At 40.9% G+C, this 20,738-nt stretch overlaps 1 protein-coding gene across 4 annotated transcripts in view; it reads left to right on the forward strand.

Annotated features, from left to right (window-relative positions):
• PIP5K1B (phosphatidylinositol-4-phosphate 5-kinase type 1 beta) overlaps nucleotides 1–20,738 on the forward strand; it is a 340,838-nt gene that overhangs the window by 152,183 nt on the left and 167,917 nt on the right. For all 4 annotated transcript variants that reach the window (XM_059072732.2, XM_067039563.1, XM_067039564.1 and 1 more), the window contains exons 4-5: nucleotides 7,490–7,620; nucleotides 19,952–20,069. In XM_059072732.2, the coding sequence (XP_058928715.1) occupies nucleotides 7,490–7,620; nucleotides 19,952–20,069 (249 nt within the window). The remainder of the gene's footprint in view (nucleotides 1–7,489; nucleotides 7,621–19,951; nucleotides 20,070–20,738) is intronic.

Raw genomic sequence — 20,738 nt, forward strand, 5'->3', positions numbered from 1 at the left:
TGTTTATGGTTTCCTTTGCTGTGCAAAAGCTTTTAAGTTTCATTAGGTCCCATTTGTTTATTTTTGTTTTTATTTCCATTTCTCTAGGAGGTGCGTCAAAAAGGATCTTGCTATGATTTATGTCATAGAGTGTTCTGCCTATGTTTTCCTCTAAGAGTTTGATAGTGTTTGGCCTTACATTTAGGTCTTGAATCCATGTTGAGTTGATTTTTGTGTATGGTGTTAGGGAGTGTTCTAATTTCATACTTTTACATGTAGCTGTCCAGTTTTCCCAGCACCACTTGTTGAAGAGGCTGCCTTTTCTCCACTGTATATTAATAAGCTTGAAGGGGCAAGGAACTGGATTCTCATCTACAGCCTATAGCACGCAGCCCTTCCAACACCTTGATTTTAGGACCTCTGACCTCCAGAACTGTAAGGTAATACGTTTGTCTTATTTGAAGACACAAAGTTTGTGGTCATTGGTTAACAGCAGCAGTAGAAAACCAGCACAACAAGGAGGGACTGAAGAAAAGGGTTTGGAAAGCTGCAGATGAGAGGCAGTCCCACCTCCTTTCAGAAGGCTTCAGGCTTGCCTGCTCGCAAAGCATCCCATGTCCATAGTCCTACAGCCAGTTTTGTGCAAGCTATCCCTTTCTTATTCCTTAATTCTCTCATTGGGATGAGCAAGAAATCTCTGCCCTGTTTTGCTGAGTTCAGGTTCAGAGACAGGAGGGAGAACCTAGAACTGGACTTGAGCTGTCAGATGAGAAAGAGGGGTTGGGGTCTCCCTGGCTGAACAAGGATTGTCTCCTCTTGCTCTTAAGAGGTGTTACTGAACCACTTTTTTTTAATGGCCTAGTTTAAGGTGCTTCTCAGTAAACATCTCTGACTTAGAATTAGCCTCTCTACATCTGTGGTTTTGAGAAAATGGATGTTCTGAGATAAAGAGAAAGCATTAGACGCCCTCCTTGGAAAAAAAATGCACATAGCAGAAAATTTCACACATAGTTGTTATGGGTTCATGGACCTGTAAGGTCCCCCGGCTCAAAGGATAGTGTGTGTGTGTTTAGGATCTTTTCTTACGTTGGCATGCAGGAGTCAGTGGGAGGTACGGAGGGACTAATATCATAGATGGTTTCCGTGTCAAGCTAAGGTATTTGGAGTTAATCCTGTGGCGAGGATACCACAGACCCATTAGAAGGCTTTGAGCAAGGTGGTGACAAGATTAGATCTGTGCTTTTTAAAAAATCACTCTGGTAATGTATATATTGGCTATAATCCTGTAATTAGGTTATCAGATCGATCGCCTTAGGGAGGAAAATGCTGTTGACTTGAAATGTTTTAATACTTCCTTTTAAAGCCGGTGATATCAGATTGCATATTAACTGATCTAATTTCATAGACAGTGTGCTGTAGAAAGCAGTTTCCTGTAACCAATGTAAGAGCATTAAAATCTAACTGTTGTCAGGATCATTGCTCCCCTAATAGTGGGTTTACATAGACACTTAGTCTCATCGATAGTATCATCATTATCATCTCATGGTTCAAGTATGTCTCGGCTTCAGTCAGCTCCATCTCCTGCAGAGAAAATTCAGGCAGGTGAAGCAGTGCACACTGATAGAGCACTGAACTGATACCTTCTAGACCAGAATATCACTCCTGGCTCTACCACATACTAGCCAGGGGACCTAGGTCAAGTTAATCATCCAGACCCACAGTTTCTTTATAAAGTGGGCATTAAAACCCTACCTACCCACATAACAATTGTGACAATCAAATGCAATCATTAAAAGGTAATATTGTGAAAACCATAACATATTATCCAAATGCAAGCTGACATTAATTTTCTTCTTCGTACTGCCATCATTGCTGAACAAATTTGGGTTAGTGAAGAGGAACTATGAAAGTAAGTGTGTGTGGTTGGCCTTTGTGGTGTGGTCTGGTTCTTTCTCCAAGTATCAAAGGCTTTAGAGGTGTTCCTAGTATCCACACAATATGTTGCCTCCACTTAGCCCTTGAAAAAAGCCCCGAAATAAAAATAGGCTCTGTTTGGCTGTGTTCTGAAATCTAAACCTATATATGTTTACACAGGGGGCAAAGGGGAAATGGTCACGTCTCAGCATATTTAGAGCATATGCAAAGCCACACAGAGAAAATTGGAGGGACTGAGTGTGTGTGTGTGAAGCTGCCAACTCATTACAGACTCACTGCTCTGTTGGTGGCATCCCCGAGGAAGGAGGAGAGGAGTTTTCCCTCAGAGTGTTCAGGGAAAGAACTGCTGGTTCTAGAAGAGCAGACACCGGCACTACACACAGCAGGTTCTTTGTCATCACGATTAACTAGTCTGCTAATCAGAGACTCTCCAGCTAGCATTTCAAAGTGTTTTCGTAATTTTAAAGCACATCTTGCTCAAGAGTGATTGTGTCAGAAAATACTATGGTTTCTTCCATCCTGGCCACTGCGCCTGATGTCCAATGGGAAAATGTCAGGTAATGGGGGCCTTTACTGCTGGTGGCTCCAAAAACCACATGCCACAGTGAATACAGTCAGACATTTCCATGAAATAGACAAGATGCTTTTTAATTATACCCAAATACATCAATGCTAAAGCACTTAATTTTACACAAAGATGGGGAGGAGGAAAGCTTGAGGTAACGATCCTCCCGTGGCAGCAAAATATCTCCTTTTGTTTTTACCTCCCAATGTTATTAGTAGTGACCTTAACAATGGAGTTCATACTGGTTTACCAAGTGGTTTACAAGTTTTTCTTACGCTTACCCATGGTTGGGTATGATTAGAAGCAAATAAAATATTTTATCCCTATTTTCATCAAAAGGAATGGCTCCCACAGAGCTGCTTCCTTTGCTGAGGTCAAACAGCCAGAATTAATAGAGAGCTTCCAACTCTGATTCCAGGCTCATTTTGAAAAAAAGAAAAATAAAAAAGCAACACTGAAGCAGCACGGGTTTTGCAGCCAGTCTCTACCACGTGCTAACAATGTGAGTGGGGCAAATCAGCTAACTTTGCTGAGCCTTAGATCCCCTCCGGTAAAATGGGTGTGATTGTCACTACTCTTCAGTGTCCTTGGAAGGCTTAAATGAGATCAGAGATTCTAACGTGTACTTTATAACTTGGACTCAGGAGCCATACTCCCCAGGTATGAGTCCCAGCTCCACCTCTTCACTAGCTGTGTGATCTAGTATAAGTTACTAAACCTTCCTGAGTCAGTAAGATGGAGATAATAGTACCTACCTCACACGGTCTTTGTGAAGATACAAGAGTTAATGTAACCAAAAGCACTTACTAGTGCCTGCCTTTTTGTAATCACTCTATAAGTGTGTGCTATGATTATGGTAGATTGTGATTATAATTGTTGTCTATATATTAAGTGCCTGGCACAAATTGTTGATCAAAAAAGATTAACTTTATTATGATTTCTCTTATATCTCTCTTCAAAGCACTTGAATTTTAAGGACCCTGAAAGGAAAGTAATAGTATTACAAGTCTGGTTTTTGGTTTAACTAAACAGATGTCAGTGGGGTCCTTTCCAAAAGCTTATTCCTTTGGGGATTCAAAATTTAATCTTATACCACAGGACAGAGATTTTTTTAATGCTCCTTAGAGCAAGAGCAAATGCTTGAGCCTCACCTCAGACCTTCAGAATCAGAAGTTCTGGAGATGCAACCCGTAAGTCGCTTTTCTTTTTTTCAGTGCCTAATGACTTTTTTTTAAGACTTGCTTCTTAGAGTAGTTGTAGGTTAACAGCAAAATTGAGAGGAAGGTACAGAGGTTTCCCATACACCCCCTGTACCCACACATGCACAGCGTCCCCATTATCAGCATCCCCTGCCAGAGGGGTGCACTGTTACAACCGATGAACCCACATGGACACATCATAATCACCCAAAGCCCATAGTTTACATTACGGTTCACTGTTGGTGCTGTACATTCTGTGGGTTTAGACAAATGCATAATTATGTGCATCCATCACAAAGGTATCATACAGATACCTGCCCTGAAAATCCTCTGTGCTCTACCTCCCCTCCCCCAGCCCCTGGCAACCACTGATCTTTTCACTGGCTCTGTAGTTTTGCTTTCAGTCTGTTTTAACGAGAGTCCCAGTGAATCCCCAACTTTCTAAGGTTTGAAAATACCAGATATATCCTCCTGCACCTTTGACCACCCTCTGTTCCTGGGGGTGTGGGAGGGGAGACATGGTGGGTGGTTGACAAAGAATTGGGTACTCCATGTTTGACAGACGTTCCAGTCCAAGAAGCCCTAAGTGACTGAATTAAGCAGAAATCCAGGTAGCTCTGGAAGCAGAGTTGGTGTAGGGTGTGGGGAAGGAAAAGCAGTTCGAGAGCATGTGAGTCTGTTGATAGGTCTGGAACAGAACGTTTCGGGATGTTGTGTCCTCTGGAAAATGCTGATGTCATGTCTTGTGCCGCCCTGCCCTGAGTGATGGATAGGAGAAGAGAAATCTCTTGAATAATTTATGTGAGATTAAAATGAGTAAAAATTCATTTCAGCCTTCAGAAGTCAGAGCTATTGGTACAAAAGGTCACTGATGCCAATTGGCATTGCTGAGCTCAGAGCGGGAGTATTAAAATAGCATCTTTTTGTTTTTTAAGCACTGGTTGCACTATTTGGGCTTGACTCTCAGTCTTTTGCCGTCTTCCTGCTCTGGGATCATAAGTAAAAAGGCATGTGTAAAAAAGAAAAACACCAAGACGTTTCTCTTACTTCCTGCAGGGACAGGGATAGGTAGTTGCCCTCACGCTAAGGGTGATATAATATTTGCAGTGAAGTAAGCAGAGCGATTAAATGACGACTCCATGGGAAAGTGATTGTTACCGCTTGTATAGTGGAGGTGACTGAGTGGTATGAATGATCGTGGCCATTTCAAGGGAAGTTAGCAGGTATTTATTGGGGACCTAGCCCTGTGCAAGATGTGGTTTGTTTGGGGTTTAACCTTGGTTGACAGGATTACTGAACCTTGGGAGAGGAAACCAGTCTCGGGGGTGGGGGTGGATTGGTTGTAAGATAAAATTTAGTTTGGTGCCGTATATACTGTGTTTGTGATGATAGAGTAGCTTCCAAGTAGGTTTAAAACGTCTGAGAGTCATATGCATAGAGCCAGTATTTGAAGCCATTAGGAATGGATTGATTGTCTGCATAATTAAGGAAATCTAAAGATCAAGGATCAAACTTTTAGGGACACTGCAATTATAACAAATAAAATATGAGAAGTTAGTGAAGACATGAGAGACTATCAGAAAAGGTGGAAGTGGGCCCAGGACCATGTTCTATCATAGAAATCAAGAGGATGCATTTTTTCAAGGAGATATGTTTTTTGACATTAAAAGCATGAAGAAGAAAAAAAAAAAAGCATGTGGGAAAGTGGAGATGGGTCTTGGATTTGCTAAGTGAAAATGATAACTTAAAAGGAATATTTTTTTTTTATAAAACAGATGATCTTTATTACATTCATTTAAGGCATGGTTTCTCAACCTCAGCACTAGTGATATTTGGGGCTCGATAATTCTTTGTTATGAGCTGCCCTGCCCACTGCAGGATGTTTAGCAGCATCCCTGGCCCCTACCCACTAGATGCCGGTAGTAACACTACCACCATCACCACTTATGACAACCGAAAAATGTCTCCAGACAATGTCAGATGTTCCTGGTTGAGAACCACTGATTTAAGTATTTATTTAGCTCCTGCTGTGTACATGGTACTACATTAAACACTGCAAGGCATAAAAATATGCCACACTTTCACCTGTAAGAAGAATGCATTCTGATTTTCCTAAATTACGTTATTCTGCTATTTCTCCTAGTATGTTGGTTAAAACTATGTACACATGTACACACACACACACACACACACACACACACACACGTTATTCCCCCAAGATAACATTGTCAATTTAATTATGGATTAATATTAGAAAAGTAGTAAATTGGAAATATTGGTGTTCCAATGCTATGTGTTTTATCATAGATCAGTGAAGGAAATTTTGATTATGGACCCATGGCAAAACGAGTAAGCAATTTTCAAATTAAACTTTATATATTCCATTTGCATTTCTCTAATGATTAATGATGTTGAGCATTCTTTCATGTGTTTGTTGACAATCTGTATATCTTCTTTGGAGAAATGTCTACTTAGGTCTTCTATATCACCTCACACCAGTCAGAATGGCCATCATCAAAAAAATCTACAAACAGTGCTGGAGAGGGTGTGGAGAAAAGGGAACCCTCTTGCCCTGTTGGTGGGAATGTAAATTGATACAGCCACTATGGAGAACAGTACAGAGGTGCCTTAAAAAACTAAAAATAGAAATACCATATGACCCAGCAATCCCACCACTGGGCATATACCCTGAGAAAACCATAATTCAAAAAGAGTCATGTACCACAATGTTCATTGCAGCTCTATTTACAATAGCCAGGACATGGAAGCAACCTAAGTGTCCTTTGACAGATGAATGGATAAAGAAGATGTGGCACATATATACAATGGAATATTACTCAGCCATAAAAAGAAACGAAATTGAGTTATTTGTAGTGAGGTGGATGGACCTAAAGTGTGTCATACAGAGTGAAATAAGTCAGAAAGAGAAAAACAAATACCGTATGCTAACACATATATATGGAATCTAAAAAAAAAAAAAAGGTCATGAAGAACCTAGGGGCAGGATGGGCATAAAGACACAGACCTACTAGAGCATGGACTTGAGGACACGGGGAGAGGGAAGGGTAAGCTGGGACGAAGTGAGAGAGTGGCATGTACATATACACACTACCAAACGTAAAATAGATAGCCAGTAGGAAGCAGCCTCATAGCACAGGGAGATCAGCTCAGTGCTTTGTGAACACCTAGAGGGGTGGGATAGGGAGGGTGGGAGGGAGGGAGATACAAGAGGGAAGAGATATGGGAACATATGTATATGTATAGCTGATTCATTTTGTTATAAAGCAGAAACTAACACACCATTGTAAAGCAATTATACTCCAATAAAGATGTTTTTAAAAATTTTTTATATATTCCAAAGGCTCAAATTATTTTCTGCTCTCTCATTTCTTATGAGGACAAATACTCTTCCTGATCCATATGTATGTTACAGAACTTCTGATTTTTTAAAAAATGCAATGTTGTCAATTATCCTTTGGTAGAAATTATAATTCTGTATATATTGCAAGTGTTCTACCAAGTTTCTAAGTTCTTAATAAAAGAAAGATGGAGATTTTGGACTGTAATTTGACCTTAGGAACATTTATAGGAATGATTACCACCAAAATAATTTCATGGCAAGAAGTGTCCTTGATGTTTGGAAAGTACTATCCATTAAAAGAAGCAGCCTGTCATCTTTCCAAACCTAACTTCCTCTTTGCTTAGGAACAAGAAAGGAAATCTAACCTCACTCTCCTGTTTTTGCTGCTTGTGACATTGAACAAGGCCCCAACTACTGAGGCTAACGCTGAAATCCTTGTCGTCCCTGCAGACTGCATCATCTGCCATCAAAGGTGCTATTCAGCTGGGAATAGGATACACAGTGGGTAATCTCACCTCCAAGCCAGATCGAGATGTTCTCATGCAAGACTTTTATGTGGTGGAAAGTGTGTTCCTACCCAGGTAAGAACGTTGTTACTTGTGATGATTTCCACGCTAAGGAACCTTCGTTGTGACATCCCCATACTGAAGACTTTTCTACCAGTACAAGACTTTTTTATCCATGCATGTGTACATCATGTACTGATGTTCATGTTAGACCTTTGGCTTGCCCCAAAACAATCCAAATGATTATTACTTTCGGTTGCATCAGGTGTCTTGCATTTCTATATGGCATGGTAAATAGGGTTCAGCCTTTGGGCCAGTTGTAATTAATTAGTTGTGATAATGCCTAGAAGACCCTATGGAGAAAGACTCTGAGATTCAGTGGGAAAGAGTACAGTAATCACAGAGTAATGTCTGCATAGGTTTAGAAAAAGAGGGCACCCAAGACGTAGCAGCTGGTGCCAAGGTTTTGCTAGCCCTAATTTAAAAGATGAGTTGGGGGATTCGCATTGGGGCCTCCTGAGTACACTCATGTATCTCCTCTTTTAACTTAACTTGCCCCCGGAAAACTTATGAGGATCCCGCTATTTTGTTGCCACATTTGCAAAAACACCCAAGTTACCCATACATATCACCTCTAACTTTATGATACTGGGCGGGGGGAAATCAAACTAATAAGTCTGAGATGGATGGTAGGGATGGTTGCACAACAGTACGAATGGACATAATGCCACATAACTATGCATTTTAAAATGGTTAAGATGGTAAGCTTTATATTATACATGCTTTACCAAAACAAATAAATAAATAAATAATTTAAAAGTCTAGTACTAGCTTAACACAGGAAGAGAACGACTCGTTATTAAATCGGAAATGTCGCTACGAGAGACAGGACTTTTCGAAAAAATAAAAATAAAGATATTTGATTTGGGGGTTTGGGGGCAATTATATTTTCTTGGGGGCTATGAGGATTGACTTGTCATTTATTTTAAAATAACTGTTTCTCTCCAAAATAAGTCAATTTTATTATCAATTATTATTTGGCTTGAGTGAGAATGGTTGGACTGACACTTTTCCTCTCAGTGTTCTCATTGCCTTATTTTTTAAAAAAACCTTCAGGGAAATGGTACTTACATTTATTTTTATGTCCAGGTGTCAACTGCCTAGAATTAAAACCTTTAGGTGAGGGTGTCCATGTAGTCACAACAGAGCCCATGGATAAAAGAAAGTCGGCTATGAACCCAGACAACTTCATTTTGCTTTAAATGCTCTGGGCTGGAGAGCAAAGTTGGTCTATGCAAGTTTTAAAGTTCTCTTCTCTAGGTTTCCCTAGCAGCCACAAGAACTAGTTTCCATGCAAAAAATGGACAACCCCAAGGCCTGAGATATAATCCTGTCTGCTCATGACAGTGCTCTTCTTTCTGTAGCTGGAAAATGTTCATTGTGTTTGTTTTTAACAATCTATCATTCCAAAAAAGTATGTATTAACCATTTTTTCTCTTTAAAGTCAGGAGGTGATGAGTTTATCTTAATCTTTTGGTATGTTCTGTTAGGCTCAAATTCCTGTAAATTAGGCTCAAATTCCTGTAAATGTGTTTCCAGAATATTCTTCTTCTTTTTTTTTTTTTTTTTTTTCCGCGGTACGCGGGCCTCTCACTGTTGTGGCCTCTCCCGTTGCGGAGCACAGGCTCCGGACGCGCAGGCTCAGCGGCCATGGCTCATGGGCCCAGCCGCTCCGCGGCATGTGGGATCTTCCCGGACCGGGGCACGAACCTGTGTCCCCTGCATCGGCAGGTGGACTCTCAACCACTGTGCCACCAGGGAAGCCCCCAGAATATTCTAATTCTCATGGTCTTCTAGTGCCTCTACCCAAATATTCCAACCTTATTTTTTTCTTCCACTGCAAAGAACAAGAAGAGCGGAGGCCTTTTGTAAGAGGCTGGCTGGCAGTGAGTTCAGGATGCTGGAGCAGTTACAGCTCAGGATGGGTGTACAAAGAAGGGCAGGGTGCTCCATCCTGGCTGATCTTTTCTGCTCATAGTGTCCAATCAACAGAGCCAACCATAGATGGGAACCGTGGGAAGGCATGGCCCAAGCCTCTGGTCCCCAGGCCGGCAGCATCAGCATCATCTGGAACTTGTTAGAAATGCAGATTCTTGGTCTCCCCTCAGATCAACAAAATCAGAAACTTTGGGTCTGGGACCCAGGAATCTGTTTTAACAATTGCTCCAGGTGATTCTAAGCGCATAAAAGTTTGAGAACCTCCGAGCTAGCACACTGCTTCCCATTTTAGAGTGACAGTTGTTCTAGCTGATACCAAGTTTTGTTCTCGGAGCTCATAAAACCCTAAATGATTTTTAAATTAATATCTTAAATATCAAAATTACATCTGTTTAGCAACTGAATGATACACGACACTGTATGAGATACGTACAACAAGGAGCACATAACTGAGATCTTCATAGGCACTTTTAGGCCCTTTGAGTGCCTTGGTTCCTTTTGTTCCCTGACAGCTTATCATAAGCATACTGCATCGTTATGATTAAGACAAGTATGAGATTTTTTTTTTCACCTTTTTATTCAGGAGTAAGAAACCAAAGTTGGACCTGGCTGGATTCTGTATCTTTGACCTTAACTCTATATTCCAGGATAGCAGCAGCAGCCGCTGAATGGCACACATGTCACTGGTGAGGGGAGCACCCAGCTAACTGACCCTATTTAGAGGAGGCCATTGTCACATTTAAAATATATCATTAAAAGCATATATAGCTTTTAAATGTCAATATGACATTAAACGTTTGATTCAGGCAAAAATTTCTTTCAGCAGATACTGTTTTGTTTGTTTAAAGAACATCTGTGCTCCAGATGCATTTATATGAAACAGAAGAAACTAACATGGGGTCTTGTCTCAGTTTCCTCATCTGGGCTGTTTCTTCATTGGTCTAGCAAAGGGATTGGACCCAGTATTTCTCAATGGAGGTGCTATTGGCTTTTTTTGGATGAGATAATTCTTTGTGCAAGACTGCACATTTGTCAACCCCAGGCCATGCCAGTAACTGTAGCAATCAAAATGCCTCCCAAAGTGATGGATAAATTCAGTATCTTGATCATGGTGGTGGTTTCGCTGGTATATGCATATGTGAAGATTAATAAACTTTATACTCTATTGTATGTCATTTATAACTCAGTAAATAGGCCAAATAATGCTCCTTCCCTACCTGCCCATATGCCTGTGGATGAGTAGGAAAGGTGGGCAGGACTGGCCCTTGTTGAAGGAGCTGAAACGTTCTGAAGTCTCTGGTGGCTCTAAAATTCAGTGCATTTATCTGGGTCATAGAACTAATTGATTAGGGTACCTTGAGATGTTTTCATTTACCACTGCTAGGAAGCTGCTGGTTCTGTTTCTCTTAGCAACAAAGTGCTTTGTGTTATTTTTTATTTCTTTATTTTAAAGTGGCTCAAAGTTATTTTCAGATATTATGTATTTGCACTACAGATTATTTCATTTTGTAGATGGAGAAAGCTCTGGACCTGTTTAAGATTTGAAGGATGGGGCTTCCCTGGTGGCGCAGTGGTTGAGAATCCGCCTGCCGATGCAGGGGTCATGGGTTCGTGCCCTGGTCCGGGAGGATCCCACATGCCACGGAGCGACTGAGCTCGTGAGCCATGGCCGCTGGGCCTGCGCGTCCGGAGCCTGTGCTCCGCAACGGGAGAGGCCACAGCAGTGAGAGGCCCGCATACCGTTAAAAAAAAAAAAAAAAAAAAAAAAAAAAAAAAAAAGATTTGAAGGATGATATAATACCCTTTTCAACTATCTGGTTCCATGATCTTCCAAGATCACAAAGTAGATGAGTAAGAGAACCATGATCAGATCTTAATCTTTTGACCCCAAATTCTGTGCCACGATCAGAAACTCAGGGTTGCAGATAAATGGTCCCATGTAAATGGAATTAGGAAGAAAGAGGATGTTTTATAATGTTTCTACCATGTAAACCTGAACCTGAACTGGCAACAGGAGGCAAAGTTTATGTGCCAGCTATGGACCAAGCATAGTTTTATTCATAATATTTATATAATATACATTATTCAATTATTGTTATTACTTTCATCTTAACCATAAAAAAGCCATTTTATATATGAAGTAACTAAGGCCCTGGGATGTTAAGTGGCTTAACCCAAAGTGATAAACCAATAAATGGTAAAGCCAGGATTTGAACTCTGGGGTGGCTGGCTCCACAGTTTTGTTTCTCCCCACACTACAGTGATAAAGCACAGGAACAGTATTTCTGCATTTTTTTTTTTTTTTTCTTTCCTGTAAGCAGGCCTCTCACTGTTGTGGCCTCTCCCGCTGCGGAGTGGAGCACAGGCTCCAGACGCACAGGCTCAGCAGCCATGGCTTACAGGCCCAGCTGCTCCGTGGCATGTGGGATCTTCCCGGACCGGGGCACGAACCCGTGTCCCCTGCATCGGCAGGCGGACTCTCAACCACTGTGCCACCAGGGAAGCCCTGCATTTTTTAATCAAAAAAAAAATCTAGAATTATGAAACTAAATCTACCTGTCTGGCCCCTTGACAACCAGCTTGAATCCATCCCAGTGCTCCCCTGCAGGAGACACCATCACTGCTTTCTCTGGAAATCTGGCAATAAAAGTTTATATATCTTTCCATATTCAAGAATAATTATCTAAGCAAAGAATTTGTAAAACTCTCCTGAATTTTCATCTCCTCACTTATGAAATGGAGTTTAGCTTGATGTGAGGACCATTGCAAAGCACAGACTGCCCTTAGATGGATGGACGCTCTTTGGGATTTATTTGAATCTCCAGGGAATACCCTCAAAGAGAGGAGAGAATTCCACAGAACTACTGTAAGGGTGAAACATTATTCTAAATGACAAGCAAACATATATGTCAAAGGTGCATATAAGTGTTGCCAGATATCAGTGCTAGACGTTATGGTTTTGACAGACTAGCCAACCACCTGCATTTCAAGTTTCACTGACATAAACTCATCCAAGAATCTCTCTGTACCAGGGATCAGCACACTACAGCTCAAGTGAAAAAGCTGGCCCCCTGCCTCTTTTCTTAAATAAAGTTTACTTGTAACACAGCCTCATCCAGTGGTAACAGAGCCTCGCCCATTCACTTACATATTGTCTACGGCTCCTTTTGCACTACGACAGCACAGTTGAGTCGTTGCAACAAGACTCTAAAAAGATTGCCAACCCCTGATCTATACAGACATTCCATACCAGGTTTTGTATAGATGTGGATAGAACACAAAGCTGCCAGCATATTTTTCTCTGGATTAAATGAGAGGTGTGACTGTCACTGGACAAGCCAATAACACAAGGTCCCTTCGAGTCAAAACTTTTAAAATATTTGTTCAACATTTATGTAGCAGGGATGGGGAAGAATGATTTTCTGTCAATAAAAATTATATACCTCTTCCTTTAACTCAGAAATGAAAGATTTATTGCATGCACTGAATATTACATAACATTTTAACTTATTTGAAATTGCCTTGAAAACATAATTTCCCAGTGTGGTAATAACTACTTGAGAAGTTTAACATTTAGATGATGAACAACGATATCACATGTTCCCAGTAAATGACACCCCAGAATACATTCTTTGGTTTGGGAATTCAAGCTGTCTTCAGCTACTGACTTTTAAAGACTGGCTGTCAGCTGATTCGCCTCAAAAGATGGTGCAGCCTCGTGTTTCACAAGGCAGCTCAGGGGTACCCGTCACAGACGTGCTCAGCAGAGGAGGTTGGCACCAGCAGTGGGGTATGTCTGTTATTTTCTTATGTTTGTTTTGTTTTTCCATTCAAGAGCACTGCCTAATTTGGCAAGAGAGAGGACCAATTTCTGTTTCACAGGTTAAATAGTCGTATGCGAAAACTGAGCGATCTCTACCTTGCCTGTGTTGGCAGAGGCAATTAATAATGCTTAAAGCTGCTTCTTCATACCCTGACTTACAAAGGTCTACTTTGAAGACTGGCTGCCACCACTAGTTTGTTACTGGACTGTAGTGTCACTTGTCCAATTGTAGTGCACTTAAGTGTTCTTTGTCTCAGTATCACCATCTGTACATTAGGACAAAGGACCCTTCACTTATCCTGCCTCATGGGAGGTGTGGTCATGTTTGCTGTGATGGTTAAATTTATGTGTCAACTTGACTGGCTAAGAGATGCCCAGATAGCTGATAAGACATTATTTCTGGGTGTGTCTGTGAGGATGTTTCTAGAAGAAATTAGCATTTGAATCAATAGACTGAGTAAAGAAAATCACCTCACCAATTTGGCCACCCATCATCCAATTCGTTGAGGGCCTGAATAGAACAGAGAGGTGGGAAAAGGGCTAATTCACTCCCTGCTTGAGCTGGGACATCCATCTTATCTTGCCCTGGGACGTCAGCATTCCTGGTTTTGGGGCCTTCAGGCTTAGACCAGGCCTTATACCATTGGCTTTCCTGGTTCTCGGACATTCGGGTTTGGACTGGAATTACAGCACCAGCTCTCCTGGGCCCCCAGCTTGCATATGGCAGATCGTGGGACTTTTCAGCCCCCATAATTGCATGAGCCAATCCCTCATGATAAATCTGTCACCTAGGAGTTGCTGACCCACTTATTTTGCCAGGAGGCCACAAACCCACTAACTGTCGGTTACAGCTTGAAATCAAGGAAGCTCACCATATATAAAATGCTGCCTCTAAAACCTCAAAGCTCTGGGCCTCAGCTCCAAAACTGGACCCCTTAAGGGTCCTGGAGATGCTTAATCAGTTTCGCCCCATTGCTTAGCACCAAATCTCTCCACCCAGTGCTGCCAAAAATAGCGCTTGGCTGTCAGGCTCTAAAATCACATACATGAAGCTGGGTGTTCACGGTACATACAGATGAGAACTCCAGCATGGCTTATCAAACTCAGCCTACCTGAGGCCTTCCTGGGGAAGTAATTGGGGTATTTGGGCAGGTTGTACCTGAAGCCTCTAACTGGATCCTGAAAAGGAAGACTAACCGAGGAACATTAAATTGAAGTTAAGGCAAAGCTGACTGCTTGTGACTTTTCCACTGCCCTGATGTGGATCTAATCTCCCCTCTTGTTTGTTCCTGACTAGCTTCGGGTCCGTACTTTCCCTCCCTGGACTTTGATTTCCTTATCTGCTAAATGGGAAATTCCAGATGGTGGCTAATGCTTCCTCAAGCTTCAACGTTGTATAATCCTAAACATTTATTGCCAGTAAGAAATAACATACTTTTGGACTTAAGACGAACACTAACTTTAAATTAAATTTAGTTAAATTAAAAACTGAACACTCTTCTGAAGAGTGAGTATCAGAATGCCAGAGCTGAGCCATAATCAAACTTTGCTTCTTGGTGAAATAAGGGAGAAAAGGACCAGATAGAGAAAAGTGCAGTTTTTTAGTTGAAGTTTCTTCCTCCTCTGGTGGAGTTAACAAACGCTTTCTTTAATAATTTGATAGGACAGTACTGTGTGTTGGCCTACTTGTTTACATTCTTACTCGGCGAAAGAAAGTTGGAAATCCCATGTCGGCCTCCAGATTTTTATTGTTGAAATTTTACCAGCTCTTGGGATCCAAACATGTCAAACCCCTGGTGAAAGCCTCACAGCTGAAATTTCCAAGAGCTCAATTTTATGCCAAGACAGGAAAGTGGAGATTTTTTCCCCAATCACTACATAAAGGGATTGAAGAAACATAAGTCTTAAATTGTGAAGAAGTCTGCTCTTCAGCAGAGTCTGATTTTGCTGAGGAAGTCTAGGTGCTGGACAGTCTCCTGATGGCTATACCACTCAGGCTCCGGCAAGGAAAGCCTGCAGGAGTCTTTGGTGGACCTCTTCCACTGGCCAGCAGACTAATGCTGATTGCGGTTATGTTACTGCCTTGGCTTAGCTTTTCGTGCACGTGCAGAGGAGCCTCTGTGCTGGGCATCAGTGGACCAGCACCCACACTGGTACCCAGTAGGTCTGCCAGTGCCCAACCTCAGAAAATCAGGTTAGTGTCTGCTGGCTGATTCTCACTGCACCTGCTGGAGCCAACAGCCCATTAATTTGCATTTCCTTCAGTAGAACTTCATTCATGCCGAGCTGGTATTTGTTACTCACTGGAGCAGCTTAATAAGCAGAAACAAACCCTTCTGCTGTGTGGTACCCAGTGTGCAGAGCTTTGTTTTGGGGTTATGGCTTTTACCCCTAACTTAAAAAAATTTTTTTCATGTTGTAAATGGTAATATGTGGAAGGGTTAATCCTCATGATGCTTTTAGAAGAAATACTGTGAAAAGTGTCCCTTTCATTCCTGTGCCTTTATTACCTGTCTAACTCTAGTGATCATTGTTAACTTGGGGTCTGTATATCCTTCAAGGATTTTTTGTGCAGATACATGCCAAAGACATATTTTTTTGCTTTTGTATGCAAATGGTGGCATGCCATACACAGTGTTCTGCATCAAGCTTCTTTCACTTAATCTGTCTCAGATCTCACCACGTCAGTACATAAGCCTCCTCGTTCTTTTTTAATAGCTTCATAGTATTCCAGTGTGTGGCTGAACCATAATTAAGTTGACTGGTTCCTGTCTGAGAGACATCTAAGTTGCTTCCAATCCTTTGTCCTTACAAGCAGTGCTATAATGAATAACCAGGTACAAACATGTCATTTTGTACAAACAGTAGTTTATCTGTACTGTAAATTATAGCCATGCATTTGCTGAATCAAGAGTTATGTACATCTGTCATTTTGACAGGAGTTGGGAAAATGTCCTCCAAAGGAAAAGTATCAATTTACTTTCCCACTAATAGTGTCTCAGGGCACCAGTCTCCCTTGAGCTATATCAAAATTTAAAATTTTTACCCATCTGAGAGAGAAAATGATATCTCGGTGACCGTTCATTTGCATTTATTCTATTATAAATGAGGTTGAACATCTTTTCATATGCGTAAGTCATTTATACTTCCATTTCTGTGAAGTGCCTGATTATACCGTTGGCTATTTTTTTTACATATATAACTTTTCAGTCTTTTTCTTTGATGTATTTTGGAGCTCTTTGTATTGGGAGATTAGCTCTTTGTGATACGAGTTGCAAATATTTTCTCATTTTGTCACTTTCTTTTTCCCTTTTTTTTTTTTAAGCCAGTTAGTCACTTCATTCTCCACGTGGCGTGTCCAGCCCTGGGCTGTCTCCCGTCACCACACAGCCTTAATCATCCAGACGCACTGAGGGCTCCCCACTTGCCAGGTGCTTGGCCTTTCACGTTTCCATCCACTTTGCCATGTTATTTCTAGAGGCTCAGTACCAGGCCTCAGAGAGCACAGCTTGTAAATGGCAGAGATGGAACTGGAACCCAGGTCTCCCTGGGCTACAGGGAGTTAGGAGCATCATAACTCCCATACAGGGTATCCAGTATGATTTAACAGAATGCAAAGTCTTAATGTTTGTCAAAGGAAAGCAGAATTCATCAGCTGAAATCTACTAAGAGAAAAAAAGTGGCGATGTCTCATGATCCACTATTAGGGAATGCTCCTCTCCATTCAGGCAAATGGAGAGGTTCAAGATTGTATAACCTCAGCAGTTAATTATTAATATATTGTTAAGTATGCTGTGAAGAAATTGCCACTTTCTATAATGCCTGTGTTAAGTATTATCCCTGCCCCCTTTTCATCATCTCCATTTATACAAATACAATTTATTGATGACCCCATACAGGCAACCCTGCCTCACAGGTGACCCATACCATTCTCTGTATCTTAATGTGGCCCAAAGCTAGTTAGATTCAGTGGGGTTTTTTTCTCATTTTTAGTGATGCAGTGGCTTTTAATACGAGCTGTGTCAGGGTGGATACCTAAAGAAACGAATGTTCCCTTTCTCTAACCAGAGATGTTCTCTCTGTGTCTGTGTCTGTGTCTGTGTGTGTGTGCGCACATGCGTGCATGTGTCTGCGTGTCTCATCGCCAAGGAAACCTAACACTATCCTTTTTACACCATTGCTGAATAAACCACAGTAGTCAGGGAGATGTGAATCCAAGGAAAACTATTGTAATTAATACTTGCTTCAGGGAGAGGTGAACAACTCAAGAAGCTCAGAGTAACCAAAAATGAAAATGATAATAAAAAATACTGTATCCTCTCTAATAAAATCTTGGCCCCCCCCAACTGCATGGAAATAAATCATTTAAAGAATAATTCCATGTAGGTGGAACGGGTGTTTTATTTTATTCTTGAATGTTGAAGGTGATCTGCTGTAATAGAATGAATTGCTTTGCATGAGATTGAAAGGAGAAAACAGAGTGGAACAAATTTTAAAAATTGGCAACACTCTTAACCCACTGAAAATAGCCTGCTTCGGAACCCAAGGCATTGTGATTATTTTTACTTGCTTGCAACAGTGAAGAAGGATGTCAGAAGTCATTTTGAAACTCTGCTTTTACCTCTTATGTCTACATAGCGCATGTTTTCAAGTTATATTCATATAAGTTCCAAAATCATTCCTTTTGGCAATCCATAAGAGCTGTAACTGAGTGCATGTCTCCTCATAAATCCCAAAATATGGAATGAGGAAATGTTTGAATACCATACCTGGGTGTCATACAAGCATTATGAATATTCAGCTGTACTTACTTAGGGCAACAATAGCCATTTAAGTGAGCAGGTGATATGGGGGCTCTTCCACACATGAGCTCTTCTCCCAGGCAGCCTCTGTTCCTGTGTCACTCCCCTCCTGTGTGTGCCTTGCTGCTGCCTGAGTGCAGTCCTGGCCTTTCCAGATAAGTTTTATTATAAGAGGATGGCCGCTAACAACACAAGCCAACTACTTCCTCTGGAACTCACCAAGAGGGAACAGTCATCTGTAACCATGCAGGGGAAAACGTGGCCGCACTGGATACATTGAACAGATCAAGGATGATATTTGACTATGGTGATTTTGACCTTATATGTTGACTTTTGAACCTAAGCTTCACCTATGAATCAACTTTACTGAATTAGCATTATCTTGAAAACTTATTTTTTCACTCAAAAAATACTTATCGTCCACCATGTGTTAGGTCCCGATACAAAATTCTGACTGACCTCAACAAACTTAAATTGTACTAGATTCAAAGTGCTTGTTGTGTGCTAAAAGCCTTTTTATTTGCACAGTTGATTTGTGTAACATCCATGAAAATCAGCCTTCAGTGTCCCACCTAGAATGTGGTAAAAAGAGATCCTGAATCTCTACATAAAAGTATATTATGCTACTGCATTGTTCTAATTTCTTACAATGAAGGATTAGGTGACTTTTCTGATGTCATGTGAAATATATGTAGTCAAAGAATAAAAGGAATGGTAAACATCATAAACATCAAAAATTCAGGGTAGTGGATGCCTCTGAGGAGAAGGAAGGGTATATGATCAGTAAAAAGTACAGAAGGCAATTCAACTATATGAATAATATTCTTAAGCAGCATTTTAGGTTCATGAGTATTCACTGATTTCTTTAAACCTTTTTTTTTCACTTTTATTTTTTTAACATCTTTATTGGAGTATAATTGCTTTACAATGGTGTGTTAGTTTCTGCTTTATAACAAAGTGAATCAGTTATACATATACACATGTTCCCATATCTCTTCCCTCCTGCATCTCCCTCCCTCCCACCCTCCCTATTCCACCCCTCTAGGTGGTCACAAACCACCTAGCTGATCTCCCTGTGCTACAGGGCCACTTCCCACTAGCTATCCACTTTATGCTTGGTAGTGTATATATCATAAATTTTGCACAAAAATTTTCAAAGGTGAACCCAGAAGAGGGAAAAAAAAGATAATGATATATATGGGAATGGAAATCAGGTTTTAAAATCCCTAAAATATCTAAGGTCTTTTTCCTGTAACTACGGATGTAAGAAAGAGTTCAGATTCAGGACCCATCTCTTTCCATTGTGATGGTTCTCTCTGCTGGTGAGATATTTTCTAAATTATTTTACTTATTCCTAGTTTAAAATGTTTATCCAACATTCAAAATTCATGGCCAAAAAAATGCACTTTTGACATTGCTCCAAACACTAAGCCCTGGATCTTATACCTAAAGCATTACAACAGTGGTTTCATTGGGGGAAATTGAGAGATTTTTCCCAGGAAGGAGGCAGAGGGGGATGATGAATTTTCAGACTAAAGACACACCGTGATTGGCAAGGGATGCCTGCTTGGAGTGGCCCTTGCTGCATTAGCATCTGTTTTTACCTGATGCCCATTGGCCTTTGTGACATGAACTTAGAGAGACCCAGTATCAAGGGATGTTTTCCTAGAGGGGAAATTGGCACAGGACTAATAGAGCTAGAATTTGAAGTCAAAATTGTCTTTGCTGATGTTCCTTCTCTCTCTCTCTTTCTTTTTTTTTCTTTTTAACATTTTAACTGCAGTGAAGGGAGCAATCTGACCCCAGCACATCACTACCCAGACTTCAGATTTAAGACATATGCTCCACTAGCATTCCGATATTTCAGAGAACTTTTTGGTATCAAGCCTGATGATTACTTGGTAAGAACCTATCATTTTCCTTCCTCCTCCAGAAATGTGTGATGTCAACATTTTTCTCACAGCAACAGTGACAAGTGGCTTGCGTCTCTTATTTTACAAAGCTCTGGAGCATAGTTAAAGTTTCAAGTTTCATAAGGCTTAGAAATTTAGCTTCAGGAAATGTAGTTTGACTCTGCAGCTTTTACCTGATAGCTACAAAATCTGCTATAGTAATTGATATTTAAATAAGTGGGGTATTGGTTGCTACTTCAGAGAATTATTCTAACATATATTATAATTAGTTATAAAGACTCCTGTGAATTTTGCTGATTGGATTCTGTATGAAAGCCTTCCTAAACCTGCCTTGGCCCACAGCCATTTTCACCTTGACCTACAATTTGAATATGAATTTAAAGCAGCTGGATAGTTTTGCTCTCAACAGCTCTTCATGCCGGCTCTTTCTAAAGGTGTTTTTGTTTGGTAGCAGAACATGTATTATCCTTAGGCCTGTCTCTTCTCCCTTTCTGCCTCCTTGCACCCAGTGGGTACAAACACAGCCGCCTTATTGTGAGAATGTCTGATGTGACCTCAGAGTTTTACCTTATTCCTGTTCAAGAAGCCAGGAGCTTTCTTTCTGTTTCAAGAGAAAAAATGGTTTATCTCATAATTTGATCACTGTTAACACCCTGG

The sequence above is a fragment of the Kogia breviceps genome, chromosome 8 (genome assembly GCF_026419965.1).
Source record: "Kogia breviceps isolate mKogBre1 chromosome 8, mKogBre1 haplotype 1, whole genome shotgun sequence".
Taxonomy (NCBI): Eukaryota; Metazoa; Chordata; class Mammalia; order Artiodactyla; family Physeteridae; genus Kogia; species Kogia breviceps.